The 19,958-nt window shown below is 45.2% G+C and overlaps 1 protein-coding gene across 1 annotated transcript; it reads left to right on the forward strand.

Annotated features, from left to right (window-relative positions):
• The first annotated feature begins 2 nt into the window (after positions 1-2).
• Positions 3-3,012, forward strand: LOC115762290 (autophagy-related protein 9A). Its single transcript, XM_030704455.1, has 3 exons — positions 3-495; positions 572-1,877; positions 1,936-3,012. The coding sequence occupies exons 1-3, from the start codon at positions 112-114 to the stop codon at positions 2,841-2,843; spliced, it is 2,598 nt and encodes an 865-aa protein (XP_030560315.1). The 5' UTR covers positions 3-111; the 3' UTR covers positions 2,844-3,012.
• Positions 3,013-19,958: the final 16,946 nt, after the last annotated feature.

A 19,958-nucleotide genomic window follows, 5' to 3' on the forward strand; every position in this document is an offset into this window, starting at 1 on the left:
TAACAAAGAAGACGACGAATTATTCATTTAAACTATACTAGATAGATAGCACAGTGATATAAAAATAAGCAAACAACAAAAACAATTGACCTTGGGGCCTGGGTGTGCGTCATGGCAAGCCCAAATATTAATTATCGCTCCTTGACTGAGGAGCAAGCAAATCCATTTCGCGAAGCACAAATACGCAACGAGCCACCACCAGCAACAACAACAACAACAACAGCAACAACAACGGCAACAATAACAAAAGCAGACGACGCAAAAACATATACAGCTGCTGCGCATTTAGGTGGCCATGCGTCTGACCATGACGCAGAGCAGGAACACGAGGATACGCCACACAACAGCGGCATCATGATACACATTGTGCCCGAGACGGGCAGGGAATCGCATCGCTGGAATCATATCGAGGATCTGGACTCGTTCTTCTCCCGCATGTATAACTACCAGCAGAAGCATGGCTTTCGTGTCATCGTGCTGGACGAGGTGTTTCAGGTGAGCGTCAACCGAACTGGACTTTGAGTAAAATCTCTGACTTGTAGGCAAATGATTTAACCCAACTATTTTTCAGGTGCTGGAATTCGGTTTTGTTGTCTGGCTGTTTACGTTTACGACGCACTGCATCCGGCACGATGTGCTGTTTGGCAACAAGCAACCGGATCCGTTGACGAATCGCACCAAAACGCTGCTCAGCGATGTTATCCTGTCGACGGGCGAGTGCGTCGCCAAATTTGGCTTCTTCACCTACCTGATCATATTCATAGCGGCCATTTATCTGGGCATACGGCTGCTCAAGATGATCTATCACATCACACAGTATGCGGACATAAAGCGTTTCTATAACACGGCGCTGGGCATTGAGGATTGCGATCTGGACAATATCACCTGGCACGATGTACAGCAGCGCACGCGCCAGGTGCAGGCGGAACAGCATATGTGCATCGATAAGGAGCTGCTCACCGAACTGGACATTTATCATCGGGTGCTGCGCTTCAAGAACTATCTGGTCGCCCTTATGAACAAGCAGCTGTTGCCCGTGCGCTATCAGTTGCCGCTCTTCGGGGAGATTGTCTCGCTCAGCCGTGGCATGCTCTTCAACATTGATTTCATACTCTTTCGCGGACCTGGTTCACCGTTTCAGAATAACTGGCAGCTGCGGGATGAGTTCGCCGTTCGCAGCAATCAAACGGAGCTGGCCCAGCGTTTGTCCAAGCTGATTTTGGGCGTGGCCTTGGTCAATTTACTGCTCGCTCCGGTCATATTTCTGTGGCAGCTCATCTACTTTAGCTTCTCGTATGCGAACATTTTGCGCAAGGAGCCGAGCGCCTTGGGTCTGCGCACCTGGTCCAACTATGGACGCCTCTATTTGCGGCACTTTAACGAGCTGGATCATGAGCTGGACGCGCGTCTGAATCGCGCCTACGAGTATGCGGATCGCTATTTGAGTTCGTTCTCCTCGCCATTGGCCGCTGTCATTGCCCGCAATCTGCTGTTCGTGAGCGGCGGCGTGCTGCTTTTGATCCTGGTCTTTGGCATATACGATGAGCACGTCTTCCAGGTGGAGCATGTGCTGAGCATCATTGCGGTGCTCACCGTTGTGGGCGTCATCTGCCGCACTTTCATACCCGATGAGAATCTCATCTGGTGTCCCGAGCAGCTGATGACCGCCATATTGGCCCATGTACACTATCTGCCCACGGAGTGGAAGCAGCAGGCGCACACGGCCCACGTGCGCAACGAGTTCAGCAATTTCTTTCAGTTCAAGGCGGGCTATCTACTCAGCGAGATCTTCAGTCCGATTGTGACACCATTTGTGCTCATCTTTGTCTTCCGGCCGAAGGCCATGGAGATTGTCAAGTTCTTCCGCAGCTTTACAGGTACGTCCAACTCCTCCTGGTCATGCATATGCATAACCGAAATGCCTTTCTCTTGCAGTCTCTGTGCGCGGCGTGGGCAACGTGTGCTCCTTTGCCCAAATGGATGTGCGCAAGCACGGCAATCCGGACTGGCAGGTCAACAACAGCGGCCTGGCTGACTTGGCCACTGGCCTGGGCAACGAACAGCAGCAGCGTAGCTTGGCCGGCGGCAAGACGGAAATGTCGCTGGTGCGCTTCACGCTCAACAATCCCGAGTGGCAAATGCCCAAGGAGGCTACACAGTTCATTAAGGGCATACGGGAGCATGCCATCGATGAGCTGGTCAAGGCGAAAATGTCGCCGCAGGCGGCTGCACGCGACAATCCGCTCACGCACAGCCTGATCTCATTCGGCAACATTGGCGAGGAGTACTCCTCCATTGTCAATTCCGTGTTGGCCGCCGAGGTGAGTCCGGCGCAACTGCAGCTCTCCCAGTCGCTATCCGCCAGCCGCGGCGAGCCAGCTGTCGCTGGCCTCGGCGCCGGGTATGTTGCTGGCAGCGATTTCCGCCAGATGCTGCAACAGAATCTGGGCGAGCCCATGAGCAGCGCCAGCTTCAGGCGCATGTCCACCAGCATGGGTCCGGCGGACAGCATGCGGCGTTTGCGTCTCAGCAAGGCGGAGGGCCGCATCGAGGGACCATCGGACTCGCTGCTCTACAGCCTGTACGGCGTGGAGCCGCGTCTGGCCAAGAATCCCATTGGCGTTACGGTCGCGGACATGTGCCTTAGTGCGCTCTACATGCACGAGCTTAGCCAGCAGAAACGTTTGGCGCGCCAGTCGCGCATCGATGAGGCCGAGGAACAGTTGCCGGGGCCAAGTAATAGGCCGCCACGCCCACAGCCGCCGGCGAGTGGGTCGCGCCATACCGTAATTACCTCAAAGGCTGCCGAGAGCACGCCGCTGCTGGGCAACGTGCGTTCATAGCAGCGACCCGTCTGGATCTAATTATCCTAGAGCTTAAGGATAACATTAACTAAAACAAATAACACGAACCCTGCTATTAGTATTTAAGTTGTAAAGTGTGTGAATCGGACGATGTCTAGTACATAGCTAAATCTAATACGAAAAGCAATAAATTAACTGCGTCAACGAATTCATGTTCCGCTGGAATTGGTAGAGGGGAGATATATTTATTTCCAATTGCCTAGGATATACACACATGTGTTTATTTGAGCACTATGAAGAAAAAAAGATAGCTTGATTTTATGAAAATCGCATAGAAAGGCGTTCTTGAAAAGAGGCACAAAGCAAGCGAGTGAAAAGCAGAGAGAAAAAACCCTGTGAAAGTAGAAAAGGAGATCAAATTAGGAACGGACAATGCGAGAGAAAGCTGAAGTAAGAGGAACTGAAAACGATTAAGATTAATAGATTATATCCCGGCCTTGTCCGCAGGAGAGAAAGAGAGAGAATGAGAGGGAGAAAAGAGAGAGAGGGAGAAAGATAGAGTGACCGCGAGAGATAGGTAAAGAGAGAAAGAGAGGGGGAGAGAGCAAGAGATAGGGAGAGATAAGAGAGAGAGAGAGAGAGAGAATGAGAAGGAGAAAAGAGAGAGACGGAGAAAGAGAGATAGACCGCGAGAGGTAGGTAAAGAGGGGAAGAGAAAGAGAGAAAGAAAGGGGGAGAGAGCGAGAGCGGGGGAGATAGCGAGAGAGAGGGAGGGATAAGAGAGAGAGAGAGCAACCTTGTTCTCAACTTAAGAAACTTATAAAAGAAACTTCGCTTTAGTTTAAAGGTATTGCTGCTGGAGACTTTCATAGAGAATTCTTAGAGAATTCCTGCAGCAGTTCAGATCAGATAAATCTACAGCATATGCTCCAAGCAATCATAATTTAGTTGTCACGCTGCCATCTCTAGTTATGCGGCAACTGCAGCTGCCATTGCCAGAGACTGTTGCGTTTCGGGTGGAGGACGCATCCAGCTGTGCCGCAGCGCCTCGTGTGTCAATGGCCACACACGAACACCATTTGGCGCTGGGTGTTGATGGCCAGCTCAGAGAGGGAGGCCAGCTGCGGCAACATACTTACGAATATATATACATACACATATATGTATGTATATGCATCTCCAGTTATTAGCTTCCAGCTGCAGTGCAGCATCATGCGAATGGCCAAGTTTATGAATTATGAGCGTGTCGCGTGAGATTGAGCTGCAGTTGTAGCTGGATCTGGAGACCGAACACGTTGTCTCATTTAAACGCTGCACGCCAATTTTGGGCTCCGTGTTGAACATGAACTGTTGGCCATTTGTTGGAGATGCCCGTTTTTGGGCTTTTGGTATCGGGCCAAGCAGGCATCTGCCGCTTGGAGGCGACTCCAGTTGTTGTTGCATGTTGTACTAATTGTGGCGCACATGTAGCTCATGTCATGTACTTCTATCCGATCCGGGCAAATGTGAACGGCCATAAATGCCCAAGCGCAATTCAGTTGGCGGCGGCTCAAAATGGAAATATTTCACGAGCCTTGTCAAACAAACGATTTGAATTTATGATTTCCTGCGGCCCAAACAAACAAATCCACACCACACGGCATGTGGCTAAGACCCAAAAATGAAACACAGCAGGGCCCGCCAAAAAGTTGTCAAGAATTCGAATGGAAAGGTTGCGCCAGAGAGAATGTCTCGGAGCTGGATATTGACGCACGGGACCCACCGCATGGCAAAGGAAACCAGTTCAAGATCAGGCGTCACTTTACATTCGCGCTGACAGTCAACTCTGATAGATATATGCCCGCAATCGTTAGCTGGAGTCCACAGATCGCAGCTGCCAATTCTGCAATTAGGCCTAGCCATCCACATGGCCGGCGCGTATCAAACGTGCCTCAATGTGTGCCTACTTCTCCGACTAATGATGAGCTCCCTCTCTCTGGCTTGAGTGTGAAGCATCTGCGTCGCATTTGATTGACAACTGATCAGCGAACGTGCAACGTGCAACGTGCAACGTGCTACGTGCTACGTGCAACGTGCCAACGACTCCAAGCCAAGCACCTGGATGCCAACTGTCTCTGGGCCTTGATCTGGTGCCCATTTGGCACGTTGGCCTCGGCAACTGTGGCCAACGCTTTTGGAGGCCCCATTTCAGCCAGCTACAAGCCGCAACCTGATAAGCTATCGATGCAATTCTCCAGATATACCCTGACAAAGGGTATTTTCACATGATCATGAAATATATTCTATATATATATGTTATGTTAGGTATAAATATACCGAGGGGGAAATGTATTGTATATGTATTATAGGAAAGATTTTAGTCAAAACCCAGCAATATCATAGGAGGAAAGATCATAGGAGGAAAGATCGTAGGAGGAAAGATCGTAGGAGGAAAGATTTTATGAATTACACTTAAGTCAAATCCTATCAATAGCCTGAAGGAAAGATCACAGAAGGAACGATCGTAGAATCATATATCATGGAAGAAAAGATCGTTCGAAAATTAAGTTTTGTATGCATAACTTTTCTGCTCTTGACCAAACTTGACATTAGTTAATTACATTTAAGTCAAACCCCAGCAATATCATAGGAGGAAAGATCATAGGAGGAAAGATCGTAGGAGGAAAGATCATAGGAGGAAAGATCATAGGAGGAAAGATTTTATGAATTACACTTAAGTCAAATCCTAGCAATAGCCTGAAGGAAAGATCACAGGAGGAACGATCATAGAATCATATATCATGGAAGAAAAGATTCTTCGAAAATTAAGTTCTTGTATGATTTACTTTTCTGTTCTTGACCAAACTTGACATTTCATATAGAAAAAATCGCTAGAAAAATCAGTTTTTTTCTACGAATATTTCCTTTATAGTGTATTTCGCGTCAGGGTATTCAATTTGCGGCACTTTGCACTTAGCTGTTCTTAACAATTTTTTTTTTTGATCAGTATACTTTTTCTTTTGCTTTCTTATAATTAAAAAACCCGTTCTTGCCACACAGCCCGACAACAAATGGGCCTCTCATATGCGGTCAGATAGTTTAGTCAAATTGCAGCCGCATCCCGATGGCGTTACAGATACTCCAAGCTGAAAGATGCGCCAGCTTCGGCTTCAGCTTTGGCTACGGGGCTACGGCTGCAGCTTCACCTGCTGCATTTGCATTGCAAATTAGAAACGGCAGCAACAGAAAGCCCCTCAACTGCCCCTCGCCCAGCTGGCTGCTTGTAATCGAGCGTCGATTCAATAAAACATTTAAACATTAAACTGCTTTTATGCAAATTGCCAGCGTGCGCTTAATTTTCGTTGCAGCGAGAGTGGCCAGCTTCTCCACTTGGCATCCGGCATCATCAGAGATTCGCTTTGAGTTATCTGCGGATCGCATGCATGTAACACCTACCCAGACCACAGACCACAGACCCCAGAGCCGAACAGCACCTGTTCCCGGCCGAGCTGTTGATAACATCTAGAGTGGATCGTCTACAATTTAACTTTACTGTTTGCTGTCGCTACCCTAACCCAGACCCCACGCCCCATCCCTGCCCCTCTGCCAGTGTCGCAGTGCCTCCTAATGGCAGTGGCTGGCTGGCTAATCAATAGCTTATCGCTATTAATCTCAGGCTTCGATTTACCTTTGGCAGGCGACTTTGCTACTCGTTTTGTAGCTCCAACGGCTGCTGGCAGTAGAAAGGCAGCCGGAGCATTGGCCACAGTTGGCTCTGGCTCCAGCACTGATTCCTCCCCCCGGCCGGCTCCTGGCCAATTCATTAAACATCCAATTGCTGTCGCCTGTTTGTAAATGTTTGCTGCTCAAAATCGCTTACACGGCCATTAACTTAATTGGCAGCGTGGGTCAATTTTTTAATAGATCGTTTGGGTCAACTACTTAGACTACGAGAACTGGACTAAAGTGCGGGCTTTTGGGTAGAAGAGCAGCAGATGTGAAAGGTCAGACCAACAGGATTGAGTATACTAATTATGCGAAATAAATGTCAGGAGAAATCAGATCATTTATCAGGCTGTCTAGAAATATCTCAATATATATAAAATTTGCACTTACCTTTTGTTTCGGGTTTTCGCGGAATTCCACCCGCAAATGTGGCCTAAAAATCATTTTCAAAGATTTTTGCTCAAATTCAATTCAGGCGTGTTTCATTCTCGAACAATGCATTCCTCCTTGGTGGAATTGGTGGTCAAAGATTTGGTGGGCCACGTTTCGTGTTCAAATTCATTTCCAGGCATCTATACGAAAAATCATTTGAGATGTGTTTTACACTTTTAGCAGAATCTAAGCTTCCTCGTTAGAAATGCGATTCAACGGTTTGTTGGGCGAATTTGTAAGTTTGCATGCATATACATACATGTTTGTACATATGTAAGCATGCATGCATGTGTACATGCATGAATACATACTTACATATATATGTGTAAACTTGCATACATATGCATGTTCTCACATACATGTATACATATATTATACATGTGCATGTTCTTACATACATGTTGCATGATTGTTTTGTATATATGCAAACATGCATGCATGTGTACATGCATGCATGTGTACATGCACGAATACTTACATATGCACATGCATACATACATATATAAATATATTTGTGCATACGCGCATACATACAATTATACATGCATGCATACATACATACATGCATACATACATACATGCATACATGCATACATACATTCATACATACATGCATGCATACATACATACGTACATATATTTGTACATACATATAAAGATACATACATACAAAAAAACACACACAAAAAAAAAACACCAAAAAAAAACACCAAAAAAAAGCCAAAAAAAAAGGCTACACTACTAAGTTAGCATGAAAAACGCCAGAGCCCACATGCATTTTTGAGAATCGAGGAGAAGAGCACTTGGTAGAAATTCGTTTTATTTAAATTTGCAGCACAGCGACAAGTGAGTTTTGGTCTGTGTGTGGTACTAAGCACACATACACTAACACACACACACACACACGCAAACACACACACACACACACACACACACACACACACGCACACACACACATACACACACACATATGTATATATATATAAATCTATGCCTTCGTACAAAATACTTTTCTTGGCCCAGCTTCTAACTTCAAAGTCTTTGTAATCCCACTGATCGATCCGATTGTTACATATACTGTTTACAGGGTATCTATCAGTCGGATATACAGTCATTTTACTTATGGCCCTTAGGTTTTCGTTGTTTATAAACATATTTATTTATAGAAATCACCTTTTTTATGCAGATCTTAGCTTCAATTTCTTTAACTTAGATTTAACTTAGCTTAATTTAAATGAATCTTTATTTAAGGCAATTGAGAAGCCGCTGCTCACATTTAATGCGAACGAGATGTGCTTTTTTTGTGTGTACATGTTGTGCCTTGTAATTGATATGCAGATAAAGTTGACAATTTATTGGCCAGGCACATAAGAGCTGACAACCACACACACGCACATACACACACACACCAACACGTGCACACCTAGCTGGTGTATATATATGGCTAGTATAATCTGATCCGGTGATAGTCATCAATTTGCGAATCGTATGCGCCCTGTAGGTCAGGCCGAGCGCACGATTGGCAAACGGGAAACGAACGCTAGACATATTTATGAGGCCCAGAGACAGGGGAAAGGGGCTGGGGGGTGGGTGGGGGATTGGAGTGGAGTTAACATGAGCCTGCCGGGCGGTGCAATCGGCATCGTCTGCCTCATCGTGGTCGCCGCCAGCGGTTGGCGCGTGGGCAGCGCCTGTCGCCCGAAGTGGATTTTCTGTTCAACAAGTAGTTTATGATGTTTTTGTCAATTCATGGCAAAATTAATGACGCTGCAGAAAAGCGCACGCACATGAACGTAGCTCGAGTTGGAGCCGCAACAGCAGCTGGAGCTGGAGCTGAAGCTGGAGCTAGAAGGGGATCTGCCAGCGCCTGGCCTGGGCCAAAAATTGCTTGCCTTTAGAGCTTGAAGCGCTGCGACAGGAGTTTGTATATGCACTGAGAGAAATTATTGGCCGAACTTTCGAAAATCGACTTTGTTCAAATATTGATAAATATTCATAATATTAATTGATTCGGATAATTATCTGTATTATTTTTCTTATTTTAAGCAACAATTAAACTTAAAATATTATTTCTAGAAATATAATTTCTAAAAAAAAAAAAATCTATTTTAACGCTTTCTTCTTACAGATTTTTTTTTAAATATTCTTTGACTTATTTGTTTAGAAGGAGAAGAAAGAAGAAATGCCTGAAAAACTAGAAATTCTTTCGAAAATTGTCATAAATTCCCAAGTTATATTTTTTTAAGAGGAATATTCTTAAATAAAGCAAAATTTAACCCTAAAACATGATTGTTATTTTATTTATTTATTATTATTTCTTGCAATTGTTTCAAACTTTTTGAAATATTTGCAGCAATTCAAAGTCTTGGCACATATTTCATGGAAAAGTGTTGGAAACACATTTGTAGCAAATAGTTTTCCAATCAAATGGATTAAAATGATGCCCCTTGGTTTTTTTTTGAGTGTACCTTTGCGCTGCCTCCCGCTGCCTACCCCAGCGCTTGCTGCCCATCAGCCCGCCCCCTTTGCACCGCCCGAGTCCGGATGCGCGTCTGGCAGAGTCTGTATTTAAAAAATGCCATTAGTCACATTTGTGGGGCACAGCCGCAGTCGCAGTCGCAGTCGCAGTTGCCATGACTTGTAATTTTTGTGTTGCAACCCGTTTAGCGTGCCCCAAAGGGGCGGGAAGGGGGTGCGCCTGCTTTGCTTGTGGCACAACACACACAAATATTTCTATTTGCCGTTAATGGCGTTAATAATTTTTTTTTGCCGCACAGCCCGAAGAGGAGGCAACAGCAGCTGGTACTTGGCCGCAGCTGCTGCTCCTTGAGGCAGCCCCAGCTATGGCCAAGTATCGGGTAGGTGTGGATTAGCAGCCGCCTGTCATGTTGAAGATGACGTTACATAGCTGCGAGTGACAGGCGGCAAAAACGCCAAAAACAAAAAAAATATTTATGAAAAAAAAGAACAACAACAACAACAAAAACTCTGCTGGGCGGCGGCGGTTAATGCGAAATTAATTGAAAAACTTAAAATTAAAAACGAAAAACAAAAACCAAATCGACTGGCAAATACCCTTCAAGTACTGCGCACTTTTGTGCTACGCTTCTGCTTGCCCTTAAGCCCATTCTATGCGAAAGTTATCTAAAGTAACTTGGTTGTTTGTCGTTGAATCCTTATCAAATTTTCAGGGCTTAAACAGGTTTCAATTAAGTGTGCATATCCCAAAGTGCAAAGCTCTAGCTTCATGAATGAGTTGCCTTTTGCAATTTGACGGATTAACGGACGGAGGTATCCAAAAAGTGAAGTATTCAGGTTCTGCATATATGATAAAAGAGTTTACATAGCAAATTTGGCAGCTCTAGCTCTTAAAGTCCTCGAGAGATGCTCAAAAAACAAAATTTTTTGATCGATTCTTATCGATTTCAGGCTAAGGGCATAAGTTATCAAAGAAGCTTGAGCTGCGCGGGCAATATAAGGAACTGCTCAACAAATTGTAAGTCTGTAGATCCTTTACACAAGGAAGACAGACGAACCTGGCCTGATATATATTTAGTTTATAGTTTATAGCAGCATAGTTACCTTCTACTGCCATGCTACCCCTTCGAACAATACTCAATAGCTGGAGGGTATTGAAAATAAATAGCAAAGCAAATGCAAGTGGGCAGCAGCCAAGTTGAGGCTGAAGCAACTGGAGCAGAGTGCGCAGCAGCGGAAAGCTGGGCAGCTGCTGAACAAGAGCGCCAGCAGCAAATGCTATATCGGATTTCGGTCTGGTAGCCAGCACTTGTCACTGCAGGTAATGCGATACCACAACTGGCAACCAGCCGGCCAGGCCAGGCCAGGCCAGGCCCAGTCCAGCCGGACAGCCAGCCAGCCGGCCGGCCGGCCAGCCAGGCAGGCAGAGGCGGGCATAAGCACATGTTGAACAAGCGTTCCAACAGAATCCCAAGCTGACGACACAGGAATCAGGCAGGTGAAAAATGCCACAGAGGGGCGAATCAAGCTTAGCTCAACATGAGCTGAAAACCCGAACCGAACCGCAAATCCATAAAGCCAAGCACCTACTCAGTCCGTAGATTAGCTTGACGAAGTGCGTCAAGTGCCCGAGGCACTAAGTGGAAAAATATAAAATCATATATAGAAATTTGTATATTTCATTATTTAAGTGTGATTTCGAATTTTCCATTAGTTGCACTAGAGGTTGTTGGCAAGGCGTTGAGTATGGAAGTTGGGAACGTGTGTTCCTCCCTCTAATATATCAAACTATTCTGGGAATCGGAATGGGTATTTCAGAGAGAGGGAGAGATTAAGGAGCACTTCCCTGGGGAGATAGAAAAGCAATTAATCGTGGGAATAGGAAAACCTCTCACTTGGAGCATAAGAAAAAGCTAAGTCTGGCAGATGGAAAATCGTTTGACTTGGAATAAAAAAAGCGCTTAGTCGGGAAAAAGGAATCGGATTGAGAAAAGCCTTTGCTATGGGAAAGTGTTTCGCTTGAAAGATAGAAAATAGAAAAGACTTTGAACGGGAACAGCAAACCATTTCGAGGGAGGTTTTAGAAAGCATTTGGCCTTGGGTAAAGAAAGTTTCTATACAGGCAGGAATAAGGGTCTAAGCCTGGGATACTTGCGCTGTGAGGCAGGGTTTCACCTGGAAGATAGCACTACTGTTGCCTTTCGCTTCTAAAGCTTTCAGGCTAGGGATCTGCCATTAAATCTATATAGAAAATATTGCAATCGAGGGAAGTCAACTGGGGCAGCAGAAAAGCGTGGGACTTTGAGGCATAAGAAAGGGGTTTGCCTTAAGGACGTGAAGTGTTGAAGGATTTCTAAAACTTAAGGCCTGAGGATAAAAGATCGTTCGCTTGGCATAAAAGAGTTTGTTTCAGGCTAAAGATATAGAAAAGCGTTTTGCCAGAGCGCCAGAGGAACAAGTACACCTGGCAGGTAAGGAAAGCGTATCGCCTGGAAGATACTCCACCAAATTTTAAGAAATAAATAAAATAAAATAAAATAAACTAAATAAAATGCTGAAAGTGGATAATTTATCGCAAGTCTGGCATAGGCTTTGCCCGTGACTGGCTATCGCCAAGCTATCGCCTTGGAAGACAGCTGTCGCCAAGCTATCGCCTTGAAAGAGAGCTGTCGCCAAGCTATCGCCAAGCTATCGCCACGCTATCGCCAAGCTATCGCCAATGTATCGCCAAGCTATCGCCAAGCTATCGCCAAGCTATCGCCAAGCTATCACCAAGCTATCGCTTTGGAAGAGAGCTGTCGCCAAGCTATCGCCATTTCATCTGCCCGCTGATCAATGTGTGTAGTCAATAAATTTCGGTTAACTCGCGCAACTTGTCGCTCGATTTCGCAGTCGCTTTGCCGTATTTTATATGGACGCCATTTTGAAGCGGTTTTAAGGCCGTCTAATAAAAACACGCCCACTGCGCCAACTGACACCTGTGCGTGTGTGTGTGCGTGAGTGTGTGCGAGTGTGTGTGTGTGCGTGTCACGTTTGTAGTCGTAATGTGCAATTATGAAATTGAAAGAAAAAACAAAATAAAATCACGCATACGCAAAGTTGGCCCCCGAAGCGAGCGAGCGAGGCAGCGAGTGTATGTGTGTGTGTGTGTGTGTACGTAGTGAATGGCTGTGCGAGCCGCACTTGTTGTTGCCTTTGATTTTGATTTTAGTTTTTTTTATAGTTTTTTTTGTTTTTTTTTGTTTTTTTTGTTTTTTTTGTTTTTTGTGCAAGTCGCGTAATCGCAATCACAAAATGCCAGACTCGTTTTTGACAAACGCTGACAAATTCGGCAAATGGCAAACTACAAACTGCTAAAAACCAGCCCAAGGGGGGGGGGGGGGGGGGGGGGGGAATGGTGGTGGTAAGGGGGGTGGGTAGCACTCCAGGCTCTATATTGCCACAATTTATTTGCGCATAAAAAATGCAGCGTGTAAACTCCAATTAGACGCTAATTTTAGCATACACATGCATTTAAATAAAATGCAAATGTGCGTGCAGGAAACAGCTGCGAGTGTGTGTGCGAGTGTGTGTGGCACATTCACCTGGGCTAAGGCTAAGGCTGAGGCCCGCAAAGTGAACGGCTGCGCCTATTAAAGCAATCAATAAATGGCTGACACATTTGCCCAGCCACAAAGCTGCCCCCGCAAGCCTTGGATGCAGCCAAAGATTAAGCTGTTGGGAAAACGAAAACAAAATTCAATTCAAAGCGACATTTCACGCCCAGCTGGGCACGGCTGCAGCAGGTAATCCCGGCGAGAGCTGATCTAGACTAGAGATGGGCCAATTGGGTGAGCACGAGATGAATGGGAATAGAGCAGGGGAAAGGGAGAGATGAGAAGAATAGAGAAGGGGAAGGAGGTAGATGAGAGGAACAGAGAAGAGGAGAGAGACAGAGAGAGAGAGGGAGAGAGAGAGAGAGAGAGAGAGAGCGAGAGAGCGAGAGAGAGAGAAAGAGAGAGAGAGAGACAGAGGAAGAGTGATAAAAAGAAGGAAAGAGAGCGAGAAAAAGAGAGAGAGAGAGAGAGAGAGAGAGAGAGAGAGAGAGACAGAAAGAATCATAAGAATAGAGAAAGAGAGATAAAGATAGCAAAAGTCAGTGAGAGACAAAAAGAGAAAGGGAAAGACGGAGAGAAAGAGAGAGTAAGGAACGCATAGAACGTCTTACCTCCTTCCTCGTAGCTTCAACTAGTTGAGAATTACAAGCAGCGAAAAACATCGTCTATTTTGCTGTGTTTTCCACCAAATATTTCGCACAAAGTTTCTAATTTTTAGTCTCATTTTCTTCCCATTCAAAGTTTCAACTGCTTCAAAGAATTTGTGTATTTGCTTCGAGCACGAACACGCACGAAAAATTTGTCTAACAAGGCACGAGTAAGTCGTGTCACGAGACGGCGCCCAGCTTTCGACCAACTACAAGTTTTTTCCACTTCTAAGAATCTTAAATCTTAAATTGTTTTAAAATTATGTTGTCTTAAATTTTGTTTGTTCTCTACGAACACGAAGACGCACGAAATTTGTCAAACTAAGCACGAGTTCGTGTCACGAGACGGCGCCCAACTTTCGACAAGCCACAAAGAATGTAAGGAGGGGACAACCCGCAGGGTTCGCGTGACTGAGCACAGAAAATCATTTGGCAATTATATGCGATATATAGTCGTAGACGCAGCGGGCAATGGCTGTGCGCCCACGAGTTCCACAAACGGCAAACGGACGGTAATTGGCAATTATGCGACGAATCAAAGCAGCCAAATTTGGCCAAAAGAAAATCAAAATAAAGTCAGCTTTTTATTGCAATATCGAGAGTTTGGCCCCAAGCTCTCATGCTGTTGTTGTTGTTGTCGTTGTTGTCGCTTTGGCTGTTGTTGTAATGAAGTCATTATAAAATATTGCGTCCAATGCACGCACCAGGCGCTGACCAAGCTGACCAAGCTGACCAAGCTGACCGGGCTGACCGGGCCTCTGGCTCGCACGGCCATTGGCCATAAATTCTCATTCGTTCGTTTCGTTTCAGCCTCAACCTGTCACGACAGCTGGGCCACGTCTAATCTAATCCAATTGCGCTCTGTGCGTGTCTCTTTCCATGTGTGTGTGTGTGTCTGTGGAACCAGTCAGCTACTCCGACTGCGACTCCCACTCGCAGCAGCCAGCTCCTAGCTCCTTTGTGTGCGCATTTTTTATTAATGCTGCAAACTCATTAAGCTGACGCTGGGCAGCCCATAAATCCCGCCAGACTCCCGTGCCCAATACCGCTGCCAGTTGCCACTCACGTGACTGATCGAGGTGTCAGTCTGGGGCCTCTGTGCGCCAGCCACCGAGATCGCGCTTTATGACTCCACTTGACTGCAACTGACACACACTTTGTTTCAGCTGTCGCCCGAGCCAGTGCGAACATGCCCGACTGCATTTCAATGCTGGTGCATTGCAGCTCTAACTGGCGTGCTCCCAAGGGCTTCATTTGGCCAAAGTATCGCGCGCTGCGCCCAATTTTTAATCAGGTGCGCCAGCTACTCGCTAAATGATTAATGTTTTCGTTTGTCTATTATCAGAGGGCGGCTCCAAAAGCAGTCACAAATTTTTCATCAAACAGAGTTTGCTCAAACTATAATCAAATTTCAATACCAGAAATCGAGCAGGAAAAACTCTTAAAGAAGTCCAAGTCTTTTCAAATGTTTCCTCTAACAAGTGCGTATACGTAATATTTTGGTAAACATTTTAAAACAATTCTTCATCATTTCATTTGGGTTTCTCACTTAATCTAGAGCTCAAATATAGACCAAAATGTCAATCCTCATAGATAAACATTTAGTTGAAAAAAAATTGAGTTACTTCAAAAATTTTGACACATATCTTATAAGAAATTCTATAAATGCTTTCCTCGGAAGAAATGGGCTGCAAACGTTTAGATAGACTTTTTGTTTGCATTTTGGCAATTATTTAAATCAAAAATGTTGCTATTGTTAAAATATAGTTAGCAGTCTCTGCAGCTGAATCTCCTGGAGATGCCACTTTGGGATCCTGCTTAGCCTAATCCCTCACTCCCAGCTGAAGCTGTCTCAGCTTATCCCCTGGTTGGGCATCGTTGCGTATGCGCAATATTGGAAGTACTTAACTCCTTACATCAATATACCCCTATATAGGGTATTGTTAGCTAGTCACAAATTGTGTAAAATGAGAAACCAAGTCTGGAATATGGGATGTCTTCTGACTTGTCCACCTGACTTGGTTTCCTCTAGGAGATCTCACATCCATATCCTATCCATATACCTGACATAGATATCTCCACTAAATATCTGCTATTTGCAGTCGAAAAAGGTTTTACAGACATCCTGAATGTTTCACTTATAGGATACCTTCCCATATCCCATATCCCTGCCAAATCTGTAAAGATATCGCAAAGATCGGCTCATTAACACCTGAGTTAATCAAGAAAGAAGTAAAGTCTAGCCAAAGATCCCAGCTAGTTTCCAAACATATTCTATGCATAAAATCAAAATCAAAATCACGCAAACAATTTACTTAAAATATCTGCTCGGGTATTTAATGTACTGCAGGCCCGTTGATAGCACTTTGATACCAATTTATTTTATTATTTCATTTTTTTTTTGTTTGTTCCGTTCGCCAATATGATTGCGTACATTGTACAGTGAAGCCTGTCCGCGAAGTCTGCATCAGTAAACAGCGCACGTAGCTCATGAGGCGAACGTTTTTTTGTTTTTTTTTCTTGCTTTGCTTTTGTCTTGCGCGCAGCAGCTGGCAGCCAGCCAATGGGCGGCATTCGCGCACACACACACACACACATACGCACACGCACGCACACACACATACGGCGGCACACGCACGTACGCACGCACGCACACACTGTGAGCCGGGGTATGCACTTTTTGCGCGTCTCAAAAATTGTTATTGCACATTTAAAGGCGTCATTATTAGCGCTACATGGAGGCACTAATAATTGTTTGCATTTCAAATGGAAGCGCCTCGCTAATTGGGCCAACAACTGGGCCCAAAGCAGTTGTTGCTGCTGCAGTTGTTGCTGCTGCTGCTGCAAGCACTTGGGTTTTGTTATCACATAAATTGTGCGCACAAATCTTGATCTGCAAATCATTTTCGACAACTTTACGGCGCACGGCGCACTCACAGAATGAGCGCGTGAATAACGTGAATAACTTTTGAATATGCACGCGTGCGTGTTGCCCATTTAGCTGTTTTATAGCCAAACGTAGCTATTTTCAGCCGTTAACAAGTACGAGCAGCTCTGCATATTCACAATTTGTGCTCAGAACGCGAATTTAGCCATTTGGAATATATTTCTGAAAGCGGCAGCTGGTAACACTGAAACCAAAGACAATTAACTGCCGTAACAGTTATTTCTTAACGCGGCAGCTGGCAACGCTCTACTCAACGATTGTTGAATATTATTTACAGCTATTTTGCCTTTTTGAAGCGGCAGTTGGCAACACTGTTCGCTTGGGCTACGTTATCTTTTGCTTAGATCTGCACAAATACACGCCGCACACACACACACACACACACGCGCTCGGACACAACTTTGTTGGCCACGTTTCCTGTCGGTTGTTGGTTGCATCACTTTGCCTTCTCCTACAAAAATATTGAATTATTTACGCAGCCAACTAAGCTGACATTTAATTTAAGTGCCAACACCAGGTAAAGACTCCAGTCTCTGACTAGCGCGACTCGAGACTCCAATTCTGGCCAAGAACTGTCTGCGCTTCAAAATTTATACGCACAGCGCCTGGCAGCTAATGAAATTTATGCATTTATGCCAACTGGCTTAATGTGGAGGATGTTGACGACAACTTGGACGCCGACGCGGATGCCATGATCCATGTTAATGTCCATCAAATAATGTGGCCCAGGCTGTCAATTCGATTGTTGGACATGTCCAAGCCTGAGCCGCTGCCGCTGCTGCCGTCGCTGCATTGAGATCAATTTGCAATTAGCCGCACTTGCAACGGATATGGCCAACGTTTCGGGATGTGGTCCATCGATGTGGTGGATGCCCTGCGCGCAATAGCGACACTTGCCAGCTGAGCCCGTTTCCCGTGAGAAATTTCAATTATTTTAATTAGCGTTGCGATCGCCGCGCGGCTGCTTTATTAGGCGACGACAACAACAACAGCAACAACAACAACAACAACGACAACGTTGAAGGCGATGTTAGCGCGTCTGCGTCTGCGTTGAGTCTGTGACTGCGTCTTGGAGTTGCCGCGCTTAAGCGCCCCTCCGCTGCCAATTTCCGCTGTCGACGCCGACGTCGCTGCCGCAGCGCTGCGCTGCGCTCGCATGGAATGCAAGCTGATAGCAGTGTCAGAACAGGATTCTGGATAGCTTGTTGCCGCAGTCAACGCTGCCGCCGTGCAACGCCGCCTAATGACATGTTTTGGATAATGATGACGGGCAACGGATTGTGTCTGTGTATGTACGTGTGTGTGTGCCTGTAGAGTTTTGGCTTTCCAGTTGGATGGCTGTTGGAATGGCGATAATGACTGGAAACTTAATTGAAATTGATGAGAGACTGGCCATTTGGAAAATCGCGTACAAAGTTGCCAACGTTTTGGCCCAAGCAAATCAATCTGCATGCCAGACCGCGGCCTCTATGTGTTTGTCAAGCCAATGGACCACCCGGCGGCTGAATATATTTAAATAAAATAAAAATATAAAAAGAGTTTTGTCCTCGCTGAGTGACTGACTGATTGGTGGTAGCTTTCTTTTGCTTGGCAAGTGTGCACGAACTACGCAGGGGTGGGCGGGAGAGGGGGGATGGAAAACAACAACAACAAAGACTGCATAGACTGGAGTGTATTTAACAGAAATTTAGTATGTTATCGCGTTCTGTTAACGCTTTGACATACGAATTTCTAACAGTAACTGCTAAACATTGACTGGAATATATTTAACAGAATTTTTAAATGTTATCGCTTTCTGTTAACGCGTTAACACAAGAGCTGCTGATGTCATGAGCCTGCGTGTGGTGGTCGCCGGTTCAAATCCAGCGTTTATTTTCATTATTCCTAGTTATTTTATCCATTTTCTTATGTAAGTATATTTCTAAGTATTCTCCAAAGCTGGCACAACAATTTCAGGTGCTTTATAATTGGCCGCTGCGGTGTCAATTGCAGCGCCAGCGCCAGCTCCAATGGTCAATTAAACAAGCTGCCTACGCCGCCTGCACCAGCAGCAGCCGCAGCAGCAGCCGTAGCTGAGGCAGCCGCGGCTCCCCTGGGAGCTGGCAAATGTGACTTGCTGCTGGTGCGTAGTGAAGCCGCCTGCTGTGCACGGGAATGCCAATTTCAGCAATTAACAACAATGGCCATAAATGCGTGAAACGCATAAACTGACTGCAAAGTGGGTGCAAGAGAGACGGACAGAAAGAGCGAGAGGAATAGCAAAAGATTGGGATGCGATACAGCTACACATTCAGCCGGCGGATTATTATTATTGAAATAGCAACTGGCGCTCACAGTGGAGCCTAACTGCTGACACGATCTTGAATTTAAATCTGGGCCCCATGTTCGGCTCTCGCACACGCCGCCATTTTGTTTGGCCAGGTAAAAGTAAGCGGTAGCTGGGCTCCGCAGCGGTTAGGGCGACCAATGACCGAGGCAAAGGCCAATGGCGCACATTAATCAAGCGATCATATTCATATATATTGGCCATTGTTTATGCAATTATTAGGATAAATAAATGAAAATCTGCTAACGCTAGCTGAACGACAAAGCAATGCCCTGTAAAGCAACTAAATTTTAAGGTCTTAAGTTGTATAAATAGAGTATTTAATATAATGAGAAATATTGGAATATATTTAGCAGAACCTAAGTATGTTATCACGTTCTGTTAACACTCTTACATACGAATTGCTAACGGCAGCTGCTTAACATACATTAGAATGTGTTTAACAGAACATAAGTATGTTATCACATTCTGTTAACAATTAACATACGAGCTGCTAACGGTAGCTGCTTAACAGAGATCCCAATGTTATCTGAGCCTCGCATAAGTGCAAGCACTATGCATACCCTATGCAATTGAATTACTGTGTATCTGCAGCAATAAATTGCTCCACAAATCTTTTGGTGTTTGCCCTTTGGCTGAAATTGAAACTGAAACTTCGTTTCGGTGTATTTCGGCTTCTACTTCATTATTATTTTTTATTCAAGGCGCTGCAATCGAAAGCCAAGTTCAATGACTCGATAAAAAAGCAAAACTGAGATATTGTTGAAAGTGTCTAAAGCTGTGAATGGGGCTGTCTGTCTGTCTGTCTGTAGGTACTGATATAAATTAGCATGTTTTCAAGATGTGTTTGGCCTTGATTCAGTTTCGGTTACGGCTAGGCAAATGAACTATTTAACACTCATTTAAAATGTTACCTGTCAGCGGATTGTTTAACCTGAGTTGAGCCAACTTTGATAGGGCCTTTGGGCAACGGCAACGGTCAGCGGACAGTCATTTCCTGTATATCCAGCATGTTCCATATAG

Source organism: Drosophila novamexicana, unplaced genomic scaffold (assembly GCF_003285875.2).
Source record: "Drosophila novamexicana strain 15010-1031.04,08,12 unplaced genomic scaffold, DnovRS2.1 tig00000564-arrow-pilon, whole genome shotgun sequence".
In the NCBI taxonomy this organism is placed as follows: domain Eukaryota; kingdom Metazoa; phylum Arthropoda; class Insecta; order Diptera; family Drosophilidae; genus Drosophila; species Drosophila novamexicana.